Below are 27,926 nucleotides of genomic sequence, written 5' to 3'. Positions count from 1 at the left end.
TATGTGCTGTGCATTAAACAGTCTTCTTGGCTACTATTCTTGATAGTTTCCACTGAGGACATCAGTATAACTAAGAACAGAACTTATCCCTCGGGGTTTAAAGTAGCTACAATTTTATTGAATAGACCAGAAGACCATACTAACATGACAGTAACTCAATTTAATATTAGCCTCTGTGGAATGTGTGTTGTGATTTCTAATGATTAGTTATGCAAAAAGTCGTTGGTAGATCATACTCCAACTGGATCTTGGATTTACTTAGTGGCTTTCTTTGCTCTGTAAACAGAATACATACCCAGAGAGCTGCGATCTGACAGTAAATTCTTTGTCTTTTTGTCTTTGCTGCTATTGTTCTTTTGGTAATGAAACTAATCCTGAATGTGTTAGCTTCATTTTCCCGTGTCGAGCTACCTCTGTCATCAGTTAGAGAAAGGCTACGAAGGAGAGAGAAATGTGTGCCCCTTTAATACACAGAAAAAAATAGAAAATGGCTATCTGGAATGGGTAGGAGAGTTTGAAGACAAAGGAAGACATTTCCTTAATGAGTTTATTATTTAGATGACCTTTGAATAAGGGTGTAATTCTGGAAATGGAATCAAGATGTTTGTTGTAGTTTTATTACCAACAGATTATATTTCGGACTCATGCTAAGTATTGAGAGAAAAAGGATAACCAGGGTAGTACAAAAGAAACAGGAATAAATTTAACCAACTTATAGCAGAAAAAGCACTTTTAGTGCACCCCAAACGCTCACCTCTCTCTCCAAATTCATAGAAACCTTCAGTAGTAATTCAGTAAATTGGTCAAATTTGGACAGGACCTTTGAACACCTTGTGTGCTACTTATTTATGTAAATAGCAGGGAAAAGGGCTGTAACTTGATGGAAGAGGTTTCAAGTTTATGTCATGGAAAATTTTAAGTTGGGAAAACAACTGATTTCTATGTGCTGTTGAACCTCTGGAAATCTAGGAAACCTTAACAGGTATGTTGTTTTGGGGTATGCTGATGGAATGCTAGCTAACATGTCAACGCTGCTTGGCTTGATTGCTTCAGGTACCTCTGATGGAAATTCCCTGTAGATTATAATTCATAAAAAATGTGAATTAAAGGATAATGCTGAAATGAATTTATGAGTTCTTTTTGGTCTGATGGAGCTCCGCTGCCATGACTGTGTTTCTCCATGTTTGTATTATTTAACACTGCATTGTTTCTGGCTTATCAGTTAAATGACAGACTCTCTGGAGCAGTAGCATATGGTTAGGCCAGAGGTCATAATTCATTAGGTATGTATTATAGTGAAAGCTATAAAAAAGTATGTTCAGAATCTTGTTTATGACTTCAAAACCAGATATCCATTAAACTCTACCTAAAAGTCAGAATTCGATTACTTGTAATAATCCTTTGCCATCTCTGGAATGAGTACTTGTTGCACTAGATTTCTCTGATAAAAATTACGTGCAGTTGCTTTCATTCAAGCTTCCTCTGTAATATGGTATTTTGGGTTTTTTGTGGTGTTATTTAAATATTTAGATTGATTAAGGAAAAACTTCCTTCTTCAGAGAATCGTTTACAAATTTATTGTCATTATGGCAGAAGCACCGTATTTTGACTTTCCACTTATTGGTAACAGTAACCCATTTATTTCTCAAATCAGATAGAGCCTTGCACCACATTTCTGTGACTTGTATGGTGTTTAATAACATAGTAGATGAGCCACATCTGCACTGGGGGCAATCTAATGGTACCTCTCTTGCTGCAGTGGCTCAGTAATACAGTCTTTGTGTGTTGTAAAAAATCCTGTTTCAGACATTTCATTTCATTGCATGGATTTATTTGTTGTGTTGTCCCCGTAGTGCATTAGCAGGTAAGTACTTAATGGGTAGTTTCCAGAGATCTTTCTGTTACAAATAATGCCAGTGTTTTTCTGTTTAGTAATGTTATGACCAAAGGAGATTTGGCTGTGATGATAGGGTTGGAATATTTGCACATTTCTCACCCAACCAAATAGCTGTGGCTGCTTTCTGTATGTGCCTCCCTATGTATCAAAGGAGCAAAATCTGTAAACCTACTTGCTTGCGCTGCTGCAGCACAGACTGTTGAAATTACTGTTATTTTTGTGGAGGACAGTTCTCCACAGGTAAGATGAAATTGATATTGTAAAGAACAAACACACGTGAAATGCTTTTTTCTATGCAAGTATTAATGCTGATAAATGTGGAGGCAAAAAGTTGAGTGCTGTAGATGTTTAGGTGTGTGCATGTTCTCATTGTAAATGATACTGTTTCTAATCTGAAGATCCGAAGTGAAAAGTGCCTTAATACAGCTTCTTTTGGGTGTTGGAAGCTTTCTATGGAAAAGAATCCTTATTACTGATTAAATAAAACAATAGAATCCTTCACAAAGTGTATGTAGCATCCAAATTGGAGCCTCTGGATAGTGCTCTATTACAAATATTAAGAAAAATTGCTGTGTTTATTCTGATGCTTGTCCTCACAGGTAATTAATTTTTATATGAGAAAAATAACATCCAGACAAACAGATTTTGATGTTTTGCGCTTTTCATTCTCAGCTGTCAAATGTAGCTACTGTTTTTAGAATAGAGTCGTTTAGCTTGGCAAAGACCTTCCAGATCATCAAGTCCAACTATTAACCTAGTACTGCCAAGTGCACCACTAAACCATGTCCCTAAGTAGCCAGAGAACAGCTGGTCTTACTATTAAAGACTGAGGCGAAGAAAGCATGAAGTACCTCAGCCTTTTCCTTATCCTTTGTCACTATTTCCCCCGACATCCAGAACAGGATGGAGACTATCCTTAGCCCTCCTTTTGTTGGTAATGTATTTACAGAATCAATTTTTGTTGCCTTTTATGGCAGCAGCCAGGTTAAGTTCTAGCTGGGCTTTGGCCCTTCAAATTTTCTCCCTTCATAACCTCACAACTACACCCTTGTAGTCCTTCTGAGTGGCCTGCCCCTTCTTCCAAAGCTTATAAACTCTCCTTTTTTTCCTGAGTTCCAGCCAAAACTCTCTGTTCACCCAGACCAGTCTTCTTCCCTCCAGCTTGTCTTTTGCACTCTGCATATTCCTCAACCTCCTCACCTCCTCCTGGAGCTCAGTCACTAAGCAGAGGAGTTCCTCTACCTGGGCACACCTTCCACAACTCAGATGGTTCTGTGTTTTTGAAGGATGCTTGCAGTTCTTTGCATGAATAGAAGCCAGTCTGAGCACTGTTTTATTAGAGTTCAGACTTAGACAGGGGAAGTTCAGGTTGGATATGAAGAAGAAGTTCTTTACTGTGAGGGTGGTGAGGTGCTGCCACAGGGTGCCCAGAGAAGTGGTCAATGCTCCATCCCTGACAGTGTTCAGGGCCGGGATGGACATGGTCTGGTGTGAGGTGTCCCTCACACTAGAGATGTCCCCATGGCAGGGGGTTGGAACTGAATGATCTTAAGGTCCTTTCCGACTCAAACCATTCTGTGATTCTGAACAATCAATGAAATACAGCCAGTCATTGTTACATAGAATTAAAAAACAGATGAGTTGTAATTCATATTAAATGCATAGATTCTTGGTGGGAAAGGCTGTAATTAAGGAATAGTATAAGAAAATGTGTTATAGTATTCAAAACCTGCATAAAATGTAGCAGAAGAAACTTTTTCTGTTTCATTTTGCCTGGTTTTAGGAAAGCTGTGTGAAAATCCAGAGCGTAATGCATTTAATATTTCAGTGGCTATATATTCCTCCAGAGAAGATGGAGACTTGAGGAAATGTCATTTATAGTTAAATGTCACTTAGAGTTAACGTTGTCTGATACGCCTGTTATCAGAGTCCGATTTTAGTTTTTATAACTTTGCCAAAGCTTTTACTGTTTTGGCTGAATTTTCCACGTCTTGGAATTGCCAGAAAGTGATTTGTTTTCAAAGTTACTATTAAAGTGATTCATCTGTTTCCAGGAACAAGTTATGGGAAAATACGTTGATGGGTTGGGTTTTTTTTTGTTTCCCTCTGAGAAACTCAGTGCCTTCGTTCTTTGGAGTGGAAACTTGAACTCTGGCAGATGAATCACCCTTGTTTCAGGGAAGGAACTCAGGGTGGCAGAAGGTGCAATGTGTGTGACATACGATGTGTGTAAAGGCTCATAGGGACTCTAGGAGATCCAGTGGAGTGTTTGGACTGTATATTCCTGCATAAGCTAAAAGTAAATGTTCAGTAAGTACCTACTAATAAAATGAGTCAGAAGTTCAATAGAAAACCAGTATAGGACTATATAATTAAGATACGTGTGTATAAGTGCACCAAGATCTTGCACAGCGTGTACAGACTAACTTTGGATTTCATGTGGCTTTTTTAAAACCTGAATATTCTCTGTAATAGATTTTTTTAGGTGACAGATTCCTTAGAGTTGTTCCTGTACTGTTGTGAATCTGAAACAGGAGCTTTTCAGTAGTTGAATTGGTATGTTTTTTTTTTTATACTTTCAGAAAAAAGCTGATTAGCACTTTATTTTCATCAAGAAAATGTAATCAGGAGCGTGTGACTGCCATGCTGTGGGAAGTGCAGAAGTAAGCGTTCAGTCTGGTCTTTGATAAGCTCTGAGTAGCTCATTTAGAAAAATCGTTTGTAGATCATTTCTTTTTCTTGTTGTGTTTCAATGCACTCGGTTAGCAGTTCTCTGCCTTGCGTTTTTGGAGCTGCCTCATTTTGTCTGTATTTATGTAGTTTAAACCTTATTTTTTTTAATAAAGCAAAAGTTTTCAGCCATCATTTTCACACTGAAAAGTGAAATTCTACACAATTGGTCACATGAAAGTGTGAAAACTTCAGTTTTCTTTCCCTCTGAGAATCTGTGTTCAAGACAGGGTTTTCAAATACATTACCTTTGTTTTTCCTCATTGCATCGATTTTTTAATTGTTTCCAGTTCATGAAGCACCTCCTAAAACATCATTTCTGTGACTGTGATTTGATGTGTGCCTTTTGATTGAGTGGCTAACTTTAATCAGCAACTTCTACAAAGTGCACGTCATTACTGGCACAAAGTTGAACACCTGCTTAAGTGACTGGTTAGAAGGCCCTAAGACAGGATCTAATATGAAACCGGGTCAAAAATTGTAGGTGTCATTAAGGATTTGATTTTACCTTCGTAAGATTGTACTTATGGCTGGGATTATACCATTTGCTGATGCTTTATTGCGAAGAGCTTTCTTTAGTGAAAAATGAATTGATGATTATTTCGTAGAAGTTCACATTAACAGAAATCAGTGACACTGAGAAGAAAACGCTTTTTTTACCCAGAGCGCAGTGTTCATAATGTGGCCACAGACATTTTCTAAAGGGAGTGTGCACTCTTTAATAGGAAGCCCTGTTCTACATGATAGTAGTCTTGCTTTTTTAGTTTTTGCAGGCCTCCTCAAAGTGCACTGTCAATGAAGCAGTGAGGTGGTTGTAGATCAGTAAGAACTTATTTCTACCCTTGTTAAGCGTCGTGGCTGAATGTAATTAGTCTTCAACTGGAAGAGTAGGGTTTTCTTGGAAGAGACTGAGGGTTTTGATGTTCTTTTAATGCAAAAAACCCCACCCCTAAAACAACGAACACTTGAAAAGATTTAGCTTAGATAGTAGGAAGAAATTCTTCACTATGAAAGTAGTGAGGCGCTGCTCTGACAGTATTCAAGGCCAGGATGGATGGGGCGCTTGGAGCATGGAGCAGCCTGCTCTAGTGAAAGGTGTCCCTGCCCGTGGCAGCGGTTTGGAACTGGAGGAGCTTTAAGGTCCCTTCCAACACAAACCAGTCTGAGATTATAAGAAACAAAAGCCAAGGGTCACCTCTTGCATGTGTCCATGGAAGCAGCTTTGATAGAAATATACAGATGAGGAGCGTGAGGGGGGTAGCCACAAAACCAGAATTAATCAGTCTCAAATATTGATTTATTGGTGTTAAACTATTTATTGCAACATGGAAGAGGGAAAACATGTAAACCAGTAAAATCAGTCTTTAGGTAAATACCAGTATAGGATCAGTGATTTTGAGATGTTTGTTAGTGTACACCAAATGAGGATTATTGTCTTGTATTCAAATTTTTCTGCTGTAAAGATCATTCTTCCATCTCTTCAGGAGTAGTGAGAAGATTTAAGTGGAAGGTTTTTGGCCTTTGCAGAACAGAAGGCACTGACATTTTGCAGGATGATTCTTTCTATGAAGTTATAAATTAATATTTGGGTTACTGGTTCAGTAGTAGAGTATAAAATAATTATCTGTGCTGCTGTAAAATGCCCGTGTCTCAAAGTTCCTAAAATACAGTCTACATGCCTGCTATAAGGAAAAGTAAGCAAAGCATGAGGGGGGGGGGGAAATGAACTTGGCTGAGAGTCAAAGCCTTGTTAAGCTGTGTGGCAGGAAAGCAGACACAAAATTGGAAGGAGAAGAAAGTAAAGAATATAATGAAAATGTTCTTTTCTCCTCTTTCCAGTTACCTGTCTTCTTCTGTTATACGTACGCACTTGTTGAACTTGTATGTAAATGATTGATTGACTCAGTGAACTCATTGTAATAAATTATGTTTGATGTGCTATCTTGAAAAAACATCTTCTGAAATTCTGTCTCTTCTCTTTGTCTGCTGACCTTGTGGCTTTTAATATCTTGTTTCCCATCTGTCTGATTCTGTCATAAGCTGAGCATAACTTTTCAGACATTAATGCAGCTTTCTTTTTGTTCTGGTTTAAGTAAGTATGTAATGTAAATATGTGATTTGGCCGTCATCGGTAATATCAGAAAGGAATGTTGAAGTGTGTGTTCTCTTTATTGAGGTGAAATAAAGAAACTTCTGTAGATATTTGATAATACATATTTATGGTGCATAGATCTGTCTCTACAAGCAAATGAATACAGAGATGTCTGTATCATTGTATTACATCTGCTTTAATGTTACAAGTCCATGGGTTACTTCTAAGGATTAGTTCTTAATTAAAGGAGAAAAGAAATGGGTCTATAAGGTTTCAGGAAAGCAGTTTTAAATATAGACGTAAAAATACTTAACTGACTATGTAATACAGAGGTATCCGAACTTCATTTTGAGAGATTGATTGTAGTATACATACTTGTACTGCAAGAAGTGTCTCTAGCAGACAGGTACTGACTATTGAAGTATGGGGGAATTTGGAGAAATAGACATTTGTTGAAAACTTTGTTTTCTGTATGATATCTGTAGAAATGTTGGGGTGGGATATCTTTTCTTATGTTTATAGTTCAGCAGTTTGCTTAACAACTGTAAGGGATAGTTAGATACTTGTGAAGAATTTTGGATATGAAACTAATAACTATTTCTACAGTGTAGAATTTAAACAAATAAATGGAGTGAAATCTTGGCTCCATTCTATTTGATACCAATATTTTAGGATTTGTGTTTCCCTAGGTTATAATTTACTGTGTCCCTTCCAGAGTTAACTTTGGGGTAGCGTTTCCTTCCAGAAGTGTGCAAAGTTAAATGCATGTATCACAGGGGGCATTCTTTTGTCTTTAAAAGTAAAAGCCTGATGTACTGGATGCACCCTACCTGTCAGTGAAATTTGTGTCGAATATAGCAGCTGTGTAGTGTCACACACAAATACAGAAGAATATCTAATGATTAATATTTCATCATCATTGCAAAGCCCTTTGCTGTTGCAGAAAAAATATCACCATGGAGTGTGACCCCAAACTGAAAAATGCCAGGAATGATGGGTCTAGGGTATGTGTTATTAATCAATAACACACGTTTGTGACTCATTAAATTCTCTCTGAAATAACGGTGTGTTTCATTCTATGCTGCTGAGGAAAGCTGCAAACCAGAAGAAAAAGTTCTTTCTATGTACTCCCAGATCCATTTCCTTAATTGCTGATATTTTCCTGGGGGCTGAAGGACAGACTAGACATTGTTCAGCGTTTCAGCTGAATGAAGTGACACTGGGCTATAATAAGGTCCAGCTGAAATCCAACTACAAAGTGTTTTCCAAGAGTACTCAGGAATAAGGCATTGTGTTTGTAGTTAGCATATATGGGTATAGTTTTTGGCAGCAGTTAAATTTTTATTTGCTGTATTTTTTTCCTAGGTTTTCTGCTGGAATAAATCACTGTATCAGTGGTGTACAGTTAAATATTTGCTTTAAATGTGAGAGTGACACAATCACATTGCCTCTTAAGCAAATACGGAGAAAGGAGCAGAAAATGAAACTACATTCTTTTTCTAGAAGTTTTGATATAATTCACATATTGGAATTTGGTGAACTCTGAATTAATTACTGCATGTTTCGTTGTCGATTAGACTGATGAATAGGCTCAGAATAGTGTGAACACTTGCATCATCATGGAAAATTTCTTCCATCTAGGGGACAAAAAGGAAGAAAATAATATTTTTGGAAAAAATGGTCACATGCCCTGTTGTTTAGGCAAGCAGTTGCACTTACTGGCACACCTAGTTAACAGCATAAATCAAATACATTGTGTCTGGTGAATTAGTGATAACCTTGCATGCTAACTGTAGTGCTTTATTGTGTTCTGTGGATTCTGATATAATCATACATATATACTGTATTCTCTTGAAGAAACAAGAGAAAACAGTCTGCCATTGCCCATGGCAGAGGGCTTGGAACTAGATAATCTTAAGGTCCTTTCCAGCGCTCGCTATTCTATGATTCTGTGATAACAGGACCACTGATTTTCATGAATTATTGCATCATAAATGTTAATTTCTTTTTCCTAATATATATTCATGCTTACACAGTATATATTTAACCCCTCAAATTGTGGTTACTAAATTAGCATGCCAGATTTTTCACAAAATTAATCTTTTCCCAGTCCTCTCTGACTAATAACTTGACAAATCTCTCCTTATCTTCTAATGGCAGATGATTTATCAAGGCGTACCACTTAATTAATATTACAGAACATGTGGGGAGCTGAAGAATTCAGAAGTATTTTCCGTAGCTTGGACATGTAAAATGAGAAGCATAGGAGAAAGCAGAAAGATAATCTTGTAACTGAGAAAAAAAAGCCTTTGTGATTTAAGCATGGGATTGAGGTTCAGGAAATGGTGAGTTCTATCCCACAAATCCATCATGCTTCCCACTAGACTTTGGACAGGACACTGGGTTTTTTTCTTCGCTACAGTTGACTGTTCTGCAAAATATTTAGGGTAGTACTGTCTTACATCTTATTAGTGTAGTTCAATGTTAGATTTGTCTAGCATTACTAATGTTATAGAACATGTGTTATTATTGAGTTGTACTTACACAAGCACTTCCCTCAGTAGATGTAGCCTGATTTTTTCATATTAAATAGTGTATGTAATATATAAAGGATGCTTTTGCGACAGATATTTTAAATCATGTATCTGAAACACATATAAGTAGACAGAAATCTCCACGAAGTTGTCAATGAAGTTTCAGCTTTCTTGAATACTTTTTCTCTCTTTCCAGGTTGCATGTCTCACTCATGTAGCAGCTAATTACCTTAATTGCAAAATCGAAGGAAAACGCTGGGGTACTGCGCACGGGAGTATTGTTCCATATCAGGTAAGCAGAAAGCATTCGGTTTTCTTGCTCTTGAAATTCATGATTTTTTGGTATTATGAGATTGAGAGCTGACTTACTTTTCCCATGACCTGCTGTAGTCTGTAACGTGTCTGTGTCTAGGTAGGACAACGTTCTGTTGTTCATTGGCATTTCTGCATTTTGCGTATTTCTTCAGCAGCAGTAGATTAGTAACAGAACACTGAAGCAGATCAAAGGTGTTTGCTGAAATCGGATGACTTTAAAGCTGGTGTGATGACTTGATTGGTTTTCACCTGACAGAGAAAGCTTTTTTTCTTTTCCAAGGGTTACCTGACTTCCATATAGTTATAAACTGAAATCTTTTGCCCGTGGATTTTGGTAATTTTATTTAGTGAGTCTACAAGAACAATCCAAATGACCATGACCATGGGAGAGTCTACAGATTTGTAATCTTCTGTTGATTTTGCTACAAATCACTGTGGCTCAGTGAGACAACAGGTTGGCAAAAGAGATTAACCAGACCTCATATCTCCTCAGCAGAACTCATAGTCTGCTAGATCTAATGAAGGGTTGAAATTCCTTAAAATAACATGACCTTCATCATATAAACAAGCACAGGGGAAAAAAAATTACTGGAGGTTTTATCTTACTTCTGGGTAGTCTGGGAAACTCTTCCAGTAATCAGAGAAAAGCTTATTCTTTTCTAGCTGACCGTTTTGTGTTCTTGATAGAAGTCACGCTAACTTTGGAGACTTGGGCGTATGTTTCATTTAAAGAATCTGTTCTTTATTTCATAATTTTTGGTACTTCTCATCAAATAGGCATGTTTGCAACTAACTAGGCAGAGATTTCTTAATTTCTGGATGGAGTCCTTTGAATCCTGAGAGGGACAGTTCCCAGCATTTGTCTGGGAGAACTGCACCTAAACACCACTCAGTTTCTTTGCTGTCTCCTTTCTTTTAGAGAAAGTGAGGGAAACTGAAGGTGTTGGCTTCTGCCCAGTGGTGAAGATGGTGGAGATTTATAATACTACAAGATTTGTTGCTTGTGGCCATAGTAACTCTGAAGCAAAAATCTTCCATCACTGGCTAGTGTCACAGCCAGGCCTCCTCAGGTCTAAAACCAAAACCAGGGTGTTTTTTTAAGAGTTACATCTGTTTTTTCCAGTACGACTGCATAGTCCACTGTATTGTTATGAATTAGCTAGCACTGATTGCACATCGTCTCAGACTGATGGGGTGATGCTGTGTCTCTTTCTTTAAGCACGAGTTTCATCCTGCAGTGTTGTTTCAGCTATGAATGTGCTACTCTCTGGGTGGCATGGTGCAGCAGTATGGCCATGTTCTCTAGAACCAGCTCTGAATGACCCAGTGTAACCAGGCATCCACTACACAAATAGTTGCATTCTGCTGTATTTCCATTTTGTGACCTTTTGGTGCAGTGCTTTTTGAACTTAACTATGTTGAAAGTATAAAACAGATCTGAAGTGTCTGAAGTTTGTATAAGCAAAACCAAAACCTGACTAAACACAAAGTTTTATCTTCAGCACACTGTGTTTGGCTAAGTAAATGAAACTTCTGTTCTTTTATGTCCTTTTGCCTTTTGTTTTTCCAGAATCTAAATGAAAAGGAAAGCGTCCTGTGTTTCTTTTTTCATAGACAGCTCTCTAGATATGCAAAATTTGTGGAGATTGTTTTAGCTCTCTTCTCATTTATTCTAGATTAGTCAATATATAAATAACTTTTCTTTAAATTCTACCTAAACTATGGTTCCTGTGTTTCTGAATGCTGTTTCTGTAGTAGATATTTGAAATATTACCTCAATATTGTAAACAACTTTGATATGAATTTTCTTGTTCATAAAACAGTAATTAGGGTGGATTTACTATGGGTGGAGTTTGTGTGTGTGTATTTGTGGCTCATCTGTTAACATTCCATCAGCTAGCATGGTTATAATTCTGATTGTAACCATAAGTATATTATGCTTTCTAGAGTTTATTTTTTGCTTGACTAACATAAGCTATACTTACACTGCAAAGCACTTCAGAAACTGGAATTAACCCTCACTGTTGCTATTGTACTGCTTTTATAGTTGCTTCTATAGCTCGTTAGTAAAACAGTTTAGAACAGAACACTGGTACCTGGTTTTCTTCCTTCATCCTAGTTATTGAATATACTGTCTTTTGCTCACTAAACTAATATGTGACTATCATAGTGCTAATTTTTACTAATAAATGTGGATTTGTTTTTTTTGTTTTTTTTGTTTCAAGATCTTTTTGCAAGTGAACTCTTTAATTTGTTCAAATAATGAAAAGCACATTTTTGAAAATTGAATTTCTCTGTATTTCAGAACTGGGTATGTGGTAGCGAACTGTTGGTGGTTTTTCTTATATCCTCAACTTCATTTTGTTTCATTTGCTCTATTTTGAGTTTTCACACAGGTAGTAAATTATAACTTTGAAGTGATACAGGGCCTGCAGTCCTGCCAAAATGTGTCAGACTATGTTAAATCATGGAAGACTGGGTAAATAGGAGAGAGCCTTTTATAGATATCAAAAAGGAAAAATCTATATCATTTACATCAACTTTCCTTGGGACAGAAGTCTGATCAGAGTATTGACCAAAATCTGATAAAAAAATGTGCCAAAAGCATCTGAAATGTGTATGTAAGTAGTACTTTTTTCCTTACAATTGTTACAGTAAGTGTTCTGATGCCCTGTTTAACACATTCAGTGTATACTGAATGCTGTTGTAATTTCTCTCTCGTTGAGCATCAGTTGATTAATTTTGTTCACCAGTTCTTTGCAAATGGCTCTGTTGTTTTCTGTTTCCAAGGCCAAATTTAGCTTTGAGTGTATCTGTAATTTCACCGAATTCCTTATTGCTTCTTGACTGGAAAACTAGCAGGATAATTTGTCCCTGAATGTGTTCTCTAGGTTGACCTTTCTTACTATTCCTTGTATTTAGACACATGAAAATTAAGCATTAATGGACCGCTAGGTTTTCTCTTTCCTGAAACTACCAAGAAGCAGAGCACCTTTGAAAATCTATATCTGGTCTGAGCAACAAGCTCGTAGCAAAAGAGATGCAAAGTTTGGTGTGCAAGGGCGGTTATACTCTTGTCAGGTTTTTGTCTTTTGCTGGTAGTGTGCTGACTGTGGTGTGATCAACACAGAATTCTCAGTTTTGTGTGCTCATCACGAGAACCCAGAGAAAAGGATTTGAACTTCTTTGGAGTATACAACATCTTTCGGGGTTCTTGCAAAGCTGTCTGTAAAGGTTCACCATAGGTTTTCATTGGAGGTGAACTTTGCAATGTGCCACAAAGGTGAAGAACTCTAGATTCTAATCAACCAAAATCAGGAATAGATTTTTGAGTGCTGAATCCTTCATGAGAAATTATCTACATTGAGCGTATCTGCTTTTTAATCAGAGCAGTGTAGATTGAATAGGTTAATCCTGTGATGGTGTGTGTAATCAGATGCCAGTTTGCTTGGTTTCAAGTGTTAAAACACAAGCCTTGAGTTCTGGGCTGGATCTTAAGGTAATTAGTGCAATTTTTTTAAACAAGTTTCTATAATGAGACACCTTGTTTAGATACAGCTGCTCCATGATTATCCAGAGGAAATCAGGGGCTTAAAAGCATCCAGTTTACATAATTGCGCTACGAAGTTATATTACTGTCTTTCATTGGGGGCGATAAGGTCTTCCCTCATTCTTGTGGTTTCAGCAATGTAGCTGTCTTGCTTGTACCACATGTGAGATGTAGATACTCACTTTTTCGTCTTCCAGTTGCCCCACTCAGAATAGATACTCTACAGAGAGTATATCATAACCTGCATGTCTATAGGATGTCTCCTGTGGCAGCTCATCACCCTGCCATCAGACACCTGGGCAACTGGGCAGTGCTTTCAAAGGCAAACTTTGAGCAAAAGGCATAGGGCTGCTTTAACTCAAGTCATAATGATGAAAATCTGTCAATTTGGTAGTGTTTCTGTTCCAGCTTTGGTCCTAAGTCCTAAGACTTACAGGGTCTTCGCAAGTGTACTTCAGTGTATTTCCTGAATATGCAAAGGGCACAATTATTCTGCACAGAAATTGAAACCACAGGATAACTGTTATCATAACTTATCAGACCCTACATTAATGTGTTTTATATTAGAATATCACTCAGATTCTTTAAGGATTAACTTTTTGTTGTGCTAGGCATAAAATTTCCTTCATATGAGGAAATTTTCTCTGTCAGAGGCCTTGAAATGTGTTATGAAAGAGGGTAGACTTAGATTAGGTACTGGGAAGTTCTTCCCTGTGAGGGTGATGAGGCGCTGGCACAGGGTGCCCAGAGAAGCTGTGGCTGCCCCATCCCTGGCAGTGTTCAAGGCCAGGTTGGACACAGGGGCTTGGAGCAATCTGCTCTAGTGGAAGGTGTCCCTGCCTATGGCAGGGTGCTGGAACTGGATGACCTTTAAAGGTCTCTTCCAACCCAAACCAGTCTGGGGTTCTATGATTCTATGAGAACCAAAGTATAAGCTCACAAGGAAGTGAAAGGTATGAGGTAGTTGGAAGATGTGCATAGTCATAGGTACAATTTTTTGGTTTAAATTTTGAATAATTTTTAACATTTACATCTCATGCTATTTGTTTGTGGAATCTCATCCTATCCAAGAGTCTTATAAAGAAAACCTCACTCTTTGTGTCTCATCACAGAGAAATGCAGGAGATTTTTAGTTACCTGATTCATCTGGCAGAGATGCTTTTTGCACAAAGGCCCAATGTGTACCAACTTTCCTTACTTAGGTCTGAAGAATTGCACAGAACTTTTCATTACTCTTCTTAGTTTTTGTTGTTTTTTTTTTTGGGTTGTTTTTTTTTCCTACTCCAGAATGGCGGTGTGTAGATGTTTTCTTTTCTGTGGTTTTATAGAGGTAGGTCTGCAGTTAATGTGTCTTGGAATCAAAATCAGCAAAGAATAGAACTTGGATTGTTCCCAGAATTTTGTTTTGTGCATGAAGCTCTCCTTCCTAAGTAAGTCCAAAATGGATGTTATGAAAGATTGTTCTGCTCTGTAGTGGCTCAGTCTAGGAGATGAAACTTTTGCACAGGAAAGAAATAAAATAGAGTTTTTTGGGGGTGGGGGTTCAGATTCAAGAAATGCAAGATGACCCTTCTTACTCTGTGAAGCTTATCTGCATAATACTCACCTGGACTATGTGGACTGCCTTTGGAGCCCGTTGTCCTACATTGCTCTAAGCAATGAAGTATCACTACTGAAAGTATTACCCGTTTGACATGAAAATTAAATGTAATCACAGATCAACTGAATAGAGACTTTGTGCTCTCTTGCACTGTATGGCTTTAGTTTCCAAAGAAGTTAGACCATCGTCAAGATACATGTCTTGACTCATATGAGGAATAATCAATCTTCCAAATACTTTAGTGACCTAGTGTATCTCTTTGAACTACTTACCTATAGATTTGTTAACTAGCTGCTTCCTTTCTATCTGTATCTTACAAGGCACAGGAAAGAGAGAGGCTGGAAAGGCCTGTGTCATCCTGGACTCTGTAAAACAAGGAAACAAAGGTACCATTTGCAGGACATTTTTTCTTTCTTTTTGGAAAACTTTGTATTTGTAAACTTCCTTACTAGATATTTCAGTAGTGTCTTACTGTAGAGTAACTACTGACTACACAAACATTTTGGTCTGACAGTGATTATGAGAGAACATTCTGCTTGGTAAGAAGTGATACAGTAGGAAATCTGTTTCCTTGCCATTTTAATCAATGAAAAGGTATAGTAATCATATGCAGGAATCTGGGTAGAAATCTGCCCATTTATGAGGAATGAATTCTTGTTACTCAAACGTGACAACATGATATTGATACCTTTCTGGTGATTGTCCTTCAGTGAGTTATCAAACCTCTCTCCTGGGTAGAGCAGCTGTCTGGAAACCAAATCAGTCGGTTTGCCTTAGGCAGTTTTGAATATGTGCTCAGTGTATAACGTGAGATGTAGTTATAATTTCATTCATATACCTCCTATCCTTTGCCTGAGACAGCAATTTAAAGAAGCTGACCTTACATGCATATAGAGTAGATAGCTTCTTACTCGTACACGGGAACTTTTCAGATGGAAGTGAAATGCATTTTTGATTTAAAATCTGATATATTTTTCTTCCGTGAAGGAAATCCCCCTACACATTTCTACTTTAAGCAGTGCCTACAAGATATTTCTTAAGATATGGGCAATTACAAACATTAAGGAATTATAGTTGATAGCTGAGACTGTCTTAGTTTGGCTCTCCTCCCGAGAAATGTCACAGTCTATTTTGTGGCCATCATAAAACATTCTTCTATATGTACTGACATACGTTTTAAAACTTATCTATGTATTTATACCAATTTAAACTGGGTGTACATTAAGATTATTAGTGTGTCACTTGTCTGTGGTCACATGAGAAGAACACTAATGAAACCAGGGTCAGAACACAAGGTGTACTGATGTTCAGTCCCAGTTAGTGAATGTACTTGTCTTCTCTGTATGCTGTTCATTGCTTCCTCCACATTTGTCCGTTGCTGGGGTGGGGGATTGAGTTTGTATTATTTGCAGCAGCATGGTTTGCTTCCAAACGTGTTTCAGCATTACTGAGCATTAAAGATTTGTATATCTGTGTCAAATTGGAATTCTTAGGAAGGGCAGCGTAACAGAGCACTGATCAGTAGATTGTTCTTCAAATTCTGGCTGGTTGTAAAGTGATGAAAGTAGCATCTGTGGGCTTGTAGAGAAGGTATTGATTGCAGCTGGATCACTGGTTTTCTCTAATCTGCTTATTGGATCCAGGGCAGAAGAATAAACTTTGCTTTTCCTTCTCTGAAAATATCTTTCATAGTCATTGTATAACTACGCAGTGCAGCCCCCCAAATGCTGAAACATGTTTAAACAGTGCAAAAAGAACTCAGAAAGCTGTATGCAGCAGTATCACTCAATGTCTCCTAGCATAATCATCCTGCATATATAAATAGCAATTTTTATTGCCATTTTAGCTAGAAACCCTAATAAACCACTACAAATCCCTTGTGCAAGGTATTGTATAGCAGGACAAATCAGGTCTTTCAGGTTAGGAGTGGGGAATGAAACACAAAGGAATGAATTTAAGCTAGTGAAGTGGGCAAGGACTTTGCCAGTGTTCACAATCTGTTAAAGCTCTATTTTCTTAAGAATTTGAGGATCTGGTGATTTATGGTGATTAATAGTCACTCGTGGGGCACAGAAGAGATTAAAGCATGTCCACATGATAATGTTAACTTTATGAAGACAGAAAAACGAACAAATAAGTAAAAAAGAATGCCTCAAAAAAAAAATGCTTGCAATTGTTTAATGGATGTTCAGGTCCTCACTTCTACTGTGTGGAGCTCGTGAGAGTTTTGGATGAAGAGTCGATTGTTATGGAAGGGTATGTCCACTAGATGTCATTGGTGTAATCTAGTTTTTGTTGCAGCATTTATCTCTAAGGAGCTCTGTAGGATGGTAGATACAAATTACCAGCATTATTAGCTGCTTTTGTATATGCAGTGCTTTTGACTTTATGTATGTGTGGCATGTTACAAAATAATATTCTGATTGTCTCTGTGATGGGTTTGACACACCATTAGCCTAGAACTTCTGTCTTTACGTGTCTTTTGCCTACAATTACGTGGTTGATGAGTAGATCTGTTGTATAAGAGCATCCAGGTGAGCTGTATGCAGTCTGTAACTTCTGCAAGGAGAGATGTGAGTCTGAGGTAAGGATGTTATGCCCCAAAGGAAAGCAAAAGTATTCTGTAACTAATATAATTCCACCTAAAATACGTTCCTGTCTAAGCTACTTACACCTCAAAGGGCAGTTCTTTAGAAAAGTGCGTCTCTAATTAGGAAAGGCGGCTCAAATTTCGTAAACTTACACAAGTGGATTTATATACACAGATCTGAGCTGTAGCACGGTGCTTACAGTACTTGATTTGTGTCACTTATTAATATCTGAGGAGTTTCAAATAGAATCGCTTTAATCAAGCTTAAATGAACTACTCTGTGTGTGGACAAATCAAAGGAGTGTCTGACCATTCAGTCGGGCGGGTTGGTAGGATCTGTACAGACATTAGCCAAGAGTGCTTGCACCCGCCGCCTCCCTCCCCATCTTTGTAGTATGACATGTGTTACTAATTGCTAGACAGCTTCTGGGAAGCCGTATCTATACTCTCATTGAAGAGCAACTGCTGCAACATTGGCCTGTGCTCTTTCCCACTTTCAACTTGGAGTAGCTACAGCAAAACTGGAAGCTGGAGATCACAGCTTCCTCCAACCTCCCTCTCCCCTTCCATATGGGATAAAGAATTTCTCTGCCCTGTGTAGTCAGCCAGAGGGCAGGATGGGGAAGTGATAATCCTCTTGGAATGAGCACTTGCATGAAAAATGATAAATGCTACATTGCATGGGGATTAACACTTGCTTATGAACCTGCTTTTAATGGAGTGATGTGTCTCTTTCAGCAACGTGAAGGTTCACTGTACTGTAGACCTGATTGAGAACCTTTACCACTGTTCAGCCAAAAGGGAACCATCTGCCATCAGAAATGTAACAGTGTTCAAAACTGCTTCACTATTTTGCATGTTGTCTTCAAGAATGTAAAACTTGCTAGCACGTAGCATTTAATTCCCTAGAAAAATGCTTGTTCCCCACAACTTACCATAGCATTCTCCCTTCTCATCACGAGAATTGAATTTCTGCTCACATTTAATGCATCTGTTTGAAGTCTGTGCTTTGTCACCACGAAACTCCGAAACGTGACTATCCAGAGCTAGTTTAATGAATGGAGTTGCTATATAAATCACATCTATTCTGATTGGTTTTGATGTGATAGCTTAAGATATGCTGTGAGGATGTTCTCAGAGTGGGTCAATCTGTGAGTGGAGTTTATGAAGCTTGTTTGGATCTCTTGATGTATTTTATATTGGGCACTGTTTCTTAAAGGTTTAGTGTAGAACCTGATAACTGATTTGCAGGATGACCTTTTCTTTTCACAGTAACTGACATGTCATGTGGCTTTGGTCACTGGGTTAATTTCCAAGCACTGATGTATGTAATATATTTGGCATGGGTTATATGGTTTCCATTTAAAATACTGCATTGCTGCTACAATAAGCTTAGGTCTACTTGAGGAGCAGCATTAGTCCTCCAGTACATAGGCAGCTTCTGGGAATTTAATTGGAAGGTTAGCATTTTTTGAGAGGGCTTCTGTTCTATTTTCAAAAGTGATGCATGCACTTAGGAAGTCTCATTCCTGTTGCCATACTAAAACATTGAAGTTTTAAATGCTAAATCTACTTACAAAAATAAGCTTTAAATTGCAGTGCTTTTTAATGTTGCTCATTCCCTTTGCTACATTCAGATATAATGTTGCATGATGCTAACACAGGTATTTTTTTACCAACGCTCTCGCTAATAAAACTTAGTGGTAAAAGGGGTGAGAAATTGTCATTTAAGGCTTTGTCAATTATTAAACAGCTATTATTACCAAAACTGTTTTGATTTGCTTCCTTTTAAAGGTAAGCAGGACTTCTGCTGCAATGAATTCAGTGAGGGTGAAGGTGAGAGAAAAGATTACTATTTTTTTTAAGGTAGTTCTCTGTTTTGATAAAACCATGCTTCCTGACCATCACCTAAACCCCACAATGTTCACTGACTGAAATTTACCCTTATAATACAAATTAAAGTAGAAAAATTGATCTTCTATCTGTACCCCCTAGGGGATCTCAGCCAGTTTTTTCTACTTCCTCACTTTTGTTCACTTATATCTAGATACACTTTTGAGACATTTGTCCCAAGTTTTGCAATATTTGCTGCAGTCTAAGTTAGATTGCCATGTCTGCTGTGGGGAGAAGAAGAAATAATTCCGTTTTCAATAACGAAGATAGAGCCTGGATTTAGGAAAAGATTTTTGGCTAAATAGTGATGCACTATGGCAGCTGATCACCATATTGTCTGTAACAAGTTTTTACATATATATACATATGGAGAGAGCTCATCTAGAGTGCTTGTGTGAGGCTGGCTCATTCATGTTTTCCCCAAAGTTCTATTTTTTTAAACCTCTTGATTTGTTGTTTTTGTTTGTTTTGTTTTTTTTTAACCAGAGAACAGTTTGCTTTCATTTTTTAACAGCATCACATTGCTGTATCTCCTTCTCAGGTGTTCAGCTGCCAGGGTAGGAAAGCAGCACATAGCTCTGTGCCTGAACTTTGCTGACTAGTACCAGCTACAAGTTCAGCTCGATTTACCATTTAAAGTTTCTTGGGGTTCCTTTGTGTTCCACTTTTTTGCTTTGTTTGACCATGGATCATTTTCCAGAATAGTTTCACTGATTATTCCCAGTCTAGTGAAACATGCACAGGTGAGGTCACTCAATGCAGGAGGGACCTTTGAAGCCAAGGTAGCAGCAGCCAAGAGAATTGTCTGACTGTGATCTTGGTTTATGTCAGCTACAGCAAGCTTAGGGCACTTGAATTTTGAGTATGTCCATGTGTGGGTTTAATGAGCGCTTCAAACTCTTGCACGTTAGTGTGACATCATTAGTCGTAGAATCGCCTTTCTTTTCCTGAGTGTTTCTTAGGCAGATGAAGTCTGAGATTCTAAAAAGTTGTCTTGGGAGGGTAACGAAGACCCACCTTGTATTTCATATTTTGTATTTTATGTTTTCTGTATTTTATACTTTAGAAAGCTATCAGGGCAAAGGGTAGAAGTTAAATTATCTTAGTAGAAAGGCTATACATTGCTAGATAAAAATAAAAACCAGACCTAAGGTTAACCTTTAATTTGCTGGCTAACTGATATGCAGTCAGTTAATGCTAGCTGTGATTCTGCATTGGAAAAACCCATTGCCGTGTGGAATGGCCATGATAATAAACAAATAGGAAGTTGATGTGACTTCAAGTAGAGAAGCTTTAGCTTGAGTCTATGTAACATAGTTAAAACCTAAAATAGAGACAAAGGGTATAAAATCTTGTAAATAGCAATGTTAGTCTGTATGATAATGTCTCTTCTAAACAGATGCAATTTTTTGACCTTGTCAAATTTATCCTTGGCATATGTGGTTATGATAGTGGCTAGGGAGTTTTGACCATGAATAATAGTTGTAACAATGCAACAAAGACTTTTGTAGTACACACAAGTTACTAACTTAGCTCACTGGGGCAGAGGGAGTGCATTTTAATTTAGCTTGAGGCTTAGAACAATGAACCTCAAGTCTTATTTTAGTGCTTCCACAAAACCGTGAATCATTTCTGTCTCTTTTGTGTACAAGCTTACAGTATTTTATTTGAGAGTTTTAAATATAAGTGAATTTCAGGATTTCATTTGATATTCCCAATGTTGCCCATTTTTACATAGCCATTTTGCATTTGTCAATTTGTCAAAGTTGGAGTATAAATGAGAAGGAAAAATGACCATCACGCTACAGTTGGAATCACAAAAGAATCTGAGATTTGTTAGTAAATACAGTGCTTACTGATGCATTAAATCCATGAATGAGCAGAAGGGCGTTGGGCAGAATTCTGTGTATTAAGAATCTGATCAGGTAGCTAATTTAAGAGATTGTTATTAGTGATACCTCTTAGCACTCATGCATAATTATGCTATCTTTTCACTATTACCCTTCAAACTCCTTAGAGATTCTTAAGTAATTTTATTTCCTGCCATTTTACAGTTCTGAGTAATAACGATGAGGAGAAAACAGTTATATAGTTTTTTTTCTCAAGTACCAGGTGCTGAAAGCAACAGAGAATATCCATGGATTTTATAGTGATTTCCTGTGCATCTCATGTGAGCTTCTTCAAACATTCATCATATTTGTCAGATTTACAAAGATAATATAAATGATTTGTGGTCAAGAGATTGGTCTGAAACTCAGAAATGTAGGTCTACCTTTGCTTGTAAAACAGCTATCTTATTTCTGGTTCAGGGGCTTCTTGCCACCTCATTTAATGCTTTTTGGGTGAGTGTATGCAAGCCATTTTTAGTACGAGGTAGAGCAGTTTCGTTAACCAGTTCCAGGTTGCAGCAAGTAACGGAGTGGTGGTTACTTACAGAACTTCTAGTGCTGTGTTTCTTACCACCCTTCTATCTGTGCTTTGAGATGTGACTCTTGCTGTTATGATTTGAATTTTGTGTGCCCCTCCTCTGTCTGTAAAAGAGCTGATCTCTTCCTTCTGCTTTTCTCCTGCTTGGTCTCTATTTGCATAATGATTTGTTCATAAGCTGTTCAAAAGGGATTATTCGTGTCTTTTAGGGTGTGACTTCATGGCATCGAGCAATGTGATGTAAAAGTGTGTGAGCTAGTTTGAATGCTGGAAGCAAGGAAAAAGTATAGAAAAAGTCTTGGATGGGGCTGTTCCTTCTCCATGTAGGGTAATTTTTAACAATTCTGCTCCCTACAGATATTTGCCTGTTCTGGGACTCCACAACCCCCATGTTTTTCATTTTAGTGCTTCACTATTCATTATCTCTGTGGCATACAAAGCAAGAGGTGTTTAAATTGCAGCTAGGAAGAGCCAAAACTGACATTAAGGAAAGCTTTCTAACAGAGAAGCCAGATTCCTTTCTCTTTTCAGTAGTCTTTTATAACATTATGGACTGGAATGTCTCAGTCTTCTCTAGGCTAAACATTCCCAATTTGCTTAGTCTTTCCCTTGAGATCATGCTTTCCAGAACTTAACTGCTGTTCTCTGTGCTTTCTTTTTGGAAATTTAACATTTTTGTGGTGTCCAGAACCAAATGCAGTACATTACTCCAGCTCCACTTTTATCATCTTGAAGTACAACAGAAAGATTATGTCATGAAGCTTGCGGGTTCCGCTGGTGTTCTGAAATGCCACTTTAATGTTACCCTGCTGTTGCAAAGGAGCCTTTGTTTAATTCATGTTCAGTTTGTGAAACATGTACATTCTTGATCTTTCTCTCTTGTATGTGAATTATTCATGTCGTTGAATTGCTCATGTGTAATTCTAGAACCTCCCAGTTGATTTTTCTTGTTGAATTTTACCCTCTTGCTTTCAGACTTCATCTCCCACTTAGTTGCAGACATTTTCAGTTCTATTTAGTCTGTCCAGTACTTGCAGTTCCTTCGAGTTTTGTAGCACCTTCATGATGTACATTTTTTCTTCTCTAAATATTTGGATTATTAATGAGAATATTGAAATGATCCACGAACAGTTGGTAGTATTCTTCTGTGTTCAGAGTAGTTTATAATTCCTTTGGGTGATACCCAGCCAGTTGGTAACTCTGTTTCTCATACAGCTTTACTTAAGTTGGTACTACTCTTCACTGTAGTCTGCCGAGCAGAGACAGACATCCAAGTCAATGTACTTGTGCTTTGCAAGTCAATATTGGCTGCTGTTCATTTTCTGGTTGTTCTGGGGGGCTGTCTGTGTTTCTTACTGGGAGGTAAGTGCTGAAATATAATTTGCTTGATTTAGTTTAATTTCTTTTTTTTCATTCAGTCACTGTGTTTGCACATTTCCAAGCTGTAGTCTCTTTTCTGTCCCCAGGCTGCTAGTGTGCAGCTTCCTCAGACTCTTCTGCAAGGATTCTGAAAGAAACCTTAGGAGATCATGACACTGGAAAACTTTTGAGTTTTCAGAAGCACACTCTCAGCGCAGCTGTTTTGTCATCTAACCCAAGTTTCACCTTATATTGCCATGGTGTTGTGCTATTCTGCCTTTGCTCATGAACTTACTGAGTATATGTTTGTGTAGTGCATAAGAGTCAGTAGGTATTATATTAATGCAACTAATAAAATAGTAACAGAGTGGTTACTGTAAACACTAGGCAGACGGGCTGCTCTTGGAGATTGTGGGTGCTTATAGGAATCAAGAAGGTCATGTGTTAATTTCAGATGGCACTGATTACTGTGCAGAGCATCTCCAGGAGACTTAATCACTCAAATCCAATTTAATCCTTTAAAAGCAGAAGTTAAGTATGACTTCAAGGACATGTAAGACCTGTTGATTAACTTCTGCCCTCAGGTTTATGAATTTCACCTGGAAATAGGAGTTAAAACGATATCTTGCTGAGAAATGTGCCAGTTCCAGGTTTTGTGTAAAATGCTACTCAATGATGTGATGAATGTAGGCAAGGAGACACTGGATAGATAGCATGTTGCTGTGAAATATAACCCTGCAGAAACGAGGTTCTGATATTGAAATATTGACAGATGTACCAATTATCTCCTTGCCTAGCACTAATGTACCAGTTCTGAAAATCACGAGTGGCATAATACTATAATAGAGATTGACAAAAAATTGATGTCCATTTACCAGTCTTCTGATTCCTTTTCGCCCTCCTTTTTCTTCCACCCTATATTGCGAGTTGCAAAAATTGCTTTGGTGAAAACAGAAGACAGACAACTGACTCCTTCACAAAATCACCCAAGTTGACTTGGCAGCATGCTAGGCTTTGTGTGTTTCTGCCCGCCATTTTAATAAAAACCTCCTCAGTTATTTGGTTTTTGCATCTTTGATTTCAGCTCCTTGGGGGAATCAAGACCCTGTTCTTGATTTAGTGAGACTTTACTGTCCGGATGTAAATGGTATTTTTTTCTCGGTAATGTATATCAGACTCACCAGACTCATCAGTAATGTATCAACTCATCAGGACTTGGAAAGGAAAGCGGCTTCTCCCTCAAGCTCCAAAAATCCTGAAAGAGAAAAACACTGATTGTTTTTGGTTTAGAGCATCTCATAGCTCTTAAGCCAACCTCACAATTTTTGGGAGAGCTGAGTGATATTGAGTATGTGGCTTGGCATCATGTAATCGTTCACGGTACTGTCTGCTGTAATTTCAGCAAGAGACGCTCCCCTTGACATCCCTACCCCAAAACATTCCTTATAACCCAACTTCCAAGCTCTGCACTCATGCCTTCTGGTGGATAAAGCAGGCTTTTAACATGTCCAAGAGGCCGTTAGAGACAAACCTCATATCCGCTGTATTTAAAATGCTATTCAAATCTGTTGTTGTTCTGATGTTGCTCTCCAAGAACATCTTAAAACATATATGTAAAAGAGTTGTAATGAGAATTAGAAATACCGCAGACTGAATGTCTCCGGAGCCATTATGGAAGTGGCTGCAGTGGAACTGGCAACAGTTGGTTAGTGAGTAATGATATGATGGCAGTTTCAGCTCAGGCAGGGAAGATGCTGTGTTTGCCACATGTGAATTAATATAGTGATGCTTTTCACTGTTGAGGGATTCACACAAGTTGTTTTTTTTTTAAGAATATTTGAAGTAGAAAAGATGAGGAGAATAGATGAACCCATCTTGCAGACAGCTGCTTTTTTGAGCTGATGAGCTAAAAATCTGCTATAGCTGGGAAGCATCAAATCTGAAATTATAGCACTGCCAATGCGTGTGATAGGACATTTAAAATATCAGGTATGAGCTATGCCTGTCAGACAAGTAACCAGAAAAAGAATAAGAGGCAAGAATATCTACCTGCCATTTGGACTAGGCTTTCCTGCTCCACACCTATTTATATTGTCACAGGTTTTTTTTTTCAATGTGATTCTGTGTGAATACTTTACGAACATCAACCTCCAATATAAAATAAAATTGGGAAAATTTATTAAGGAAAAAGGGATGTAGAAAGTGATAATTAGAGTGCTAGAAATAAGGAATTTATTTTTTATCATTCTCTACTTTTTCTAATATGTATACTAAAAGCTAAGAATAAACTCAGAGGCAGACTACACATTTCTTGTTTAATTCTGTAACATCCATGAGACCAGTATTTGATATTCAGTTACAGATGATATCTTGCCGCAAATTAAAAGCTAGTGGATTCATTACAAAAGCCTCTTCAGTATGTAGAAAATACACTTTAGAAGAAATCACATCATTGTTCGTGTAACTGTGATTTTGTCAGTTGTCATCATACTGTATTGAGCTGTATTACATTACATCACATGCAGGTAGTAAGGGTAGTAGTAGTATTTCAGATTAATTTGTTAGTAGATTTAAGAATACCAACTTCCTAAAATGAGAAGGAATATATGGACTTGCAGCATCATACCCAGTTCTCTTGGAAATGAAGCATGTGGAGAAGCGACCGTAAACATTTGCTTAGCTAGGATGTAGCTCACGCACATTGAGGCTGCGGTGATCAGAAAAGGAAATGGGGATGCTGCGTGGCTATAATCTATTGTTTGACATCCAGTGCCTGCTCCTGTGTAATTTACTTGCCTCTTTTGGTCACCTGACTGAAGACATTAAGTGGGCCACAGGGTAAGCCAGGAAATTCAGCTCTCTGCTTTCCAAGTGCAAAGCTCTGTTGTTTCCCCTTTCCCCTTCCCCCTCCTTCTCCCTTCACAGCTGGTCAGCACATGCACCGTAATTGCTTAGGCCAGGTAGGGCAGATATAGAAAGATACATATGGAGCACATGCGAATCTGCACTACATTTCTGGCATGCAGCAACAGGGTGAAGTTAATGTAAAGCAAAATTTCTTTTTATGTTTAAAGTTTCTAAAACTAATAAAAAAAAGAGACAACAAATTCACTTTATAGCCTTTCCTTTTCTCTACTACTACTAACTGAGCGGGTTTGGGAGTTTGCCAAAATATTACACATTGCTCAAGAAGATTACAAAGAAATCCCAGACATGCACTGGAGAGCTATTAAATTTAACATTTCTAAAAGATATTTTCAACAGCTCAGTACTTGTTAGAGCATTGTTTTCCCCAACTTTCAAAAGTTGCCACAACTCAGTCACAGATAAGAACTTCCAGCTTTTTAATTGATATATAAATTGAGTTTAAAACCAAATCCACTACATTTCCTGTGGTAAAGGAAACAGAGACTCTTCAGTTTGGTTTGTCCCTAATTTGAAAATCATGTTCTCAGGAAATCCTGCATAATTATTTTACGTAAACAGGAAAAGTAATTATTTGCTTGGGGCTCTGTTTGTGTGGATGTGGGGGCCCACAGAAATAGTGTAGATTCTGGAACTCAATGTGTTAACAAAAATAGTTTAGAATAAACCAAAACATGTTCCAAATAGGTGATTTTTCTGCCTGGTCATGGATGGGCTTATACGAGGGGTTTTCAAGTGTTGGATTTTTTCCCCTTACATACTCTTACTGTTTCTCTGAATTTTGTTAATGGGAGCAAGAAAGAATAAAAAGATGACAGATTCGTAGCAAGGGTATCTTTGTTCCTCTTCAGGTGCTCTCGCCATGTCTGCGAAGTTGCTCTTTGTCATCTGGAAATGAATGAATTGTAATAAGCTATTGTAAAAATGCTGCAGGATTTCAACCCTCACATCCTTCTCTTTTCTCACCCCTCCAAGGCCCTAAATTTACTTCTAGCCGTTTGCAATAGTTCAGTTAAAGGTTGAACTTCCCCTCCTGCTCCTTGTGAGCTTTTCTGATTTCACTTACTGTTTGAACAAGATGTATTGGTCTTTGTTTTCTCTGGAGTTAGCATGAACTCTACGCTTCACACTGTTGATTTTGTTTTCACTTGGAAAATAGCGATACACAACTTGAGTATAAATTGTACACTAAGTAGGCTGGGATTTTTTTGTGTGGGTGGAAACAATCTGTAGAGTTACTGCGGGAGCTGAACCCTGTTTAGTTATAAAACTTTTGAAATAAAAACCCAGAGATTTTTGAGGAACTCTTTGCGGGTTGTTATTTTATTTCATTATTTTTTTTAAACCAGGATGTGATTCAGACTATTATTGAACAAGAGGACTCGGCAACCTCGCCAAATGTGGAGAAGAATTAAGTATGGGAGCAGGTGCATGCTTTATTTGGATTTGTTTGTGGCATTTTCTTCAAAGTTTAAAGTTCAGTGTATCACTCTAACAAACTGTGGTTGTGAACACTCATAGCTTCAGGGGAAAATTGGAAGCAGTGATTGTCTTAGCAGAAATTTTAACACTAAAGTTGCTCAGAGGACACAGTTTAAAGTGGAAAATCAGGTTAGCTTCCTCTTCTGTTTTCTCAAGGGAAATCTGTGAGTTAATATAGTAACAGTGATATGATAGGTATTTCTTTGTACGTTTTTAATCTAGTGGAACAGATTTAATCTGTAATCATTCTAAAAAGTATTTTAAGAATGTTAACCCAAAATGGTAATTATTAAGAAGCGTACGTTGCAGGGAGATATGCTTTGTGTGTTACATAGCTACACATAGGAGGACTTGGAGTGGAAGGGTATTCTTGGGAGCACAGAATAAGGCTTGAAATGTACGCTTGGTGAAGTCATACTTGTGTTAGATTAATAACATATTTACCTCTGCTAGATAGGGGTAAGCAGGTTAAGCTACTACAGAGCAGTTCCCCCCACCCCCCTTTTCCCTATTGTATTCTTTTTATAAGTAT

The 27,926-nt window shown here is 37.8% G+C and overlaps 1 protein-coding gene across 6 annotated transcripts in view; it reads left to right on the top strand.

The window, feature by feature from the left end:
* The window catches only part of SUGCT (succinyl-CoA:glutarate-CoA transferase), a 308,838-nt gene that overhangs the window by 49,169 nt on the left and 231,743 nt on the right, over nt 1–27,926 (top strand). For all 6 annotated transcript variants that reach the window (XM_062625432.1, XM_062625428.1, XM_062625429.1 and 3 more), the window contains one exon: nt 9,450–9,545. In XM_062625432.1, coding sequence (XP_062481416.1) covers nt 9,450–9,545 — 96 coding nt within the window. The remainder of the gene's footprint in view (nt 1–9,449; nt 9,546–27,926) is intronic.

This window comes from Pezoporus occidentalis, unplaced genomic scaffold (assembly GCF_034315485.1).
Source record: "Pezoporus occidentalis ecotype Australia unplaced genomic scaffold, CSIRO_AGI_Poc_V1 ctg28, whole genome shotgun sequence".
In the NCBI taxonomy this organism is placed as follows: Eukaryota; Metazoa; Chordata; class Aves; order Psittaciformes; family Psittacidae; genus Pezoporus; species Pezoporus occidentalis.
The sequence above is the reverse complement of the archived record's forward strand: the minus strand, read 5'-3'. Positions and strand labels throughout refer to the sequence as shown.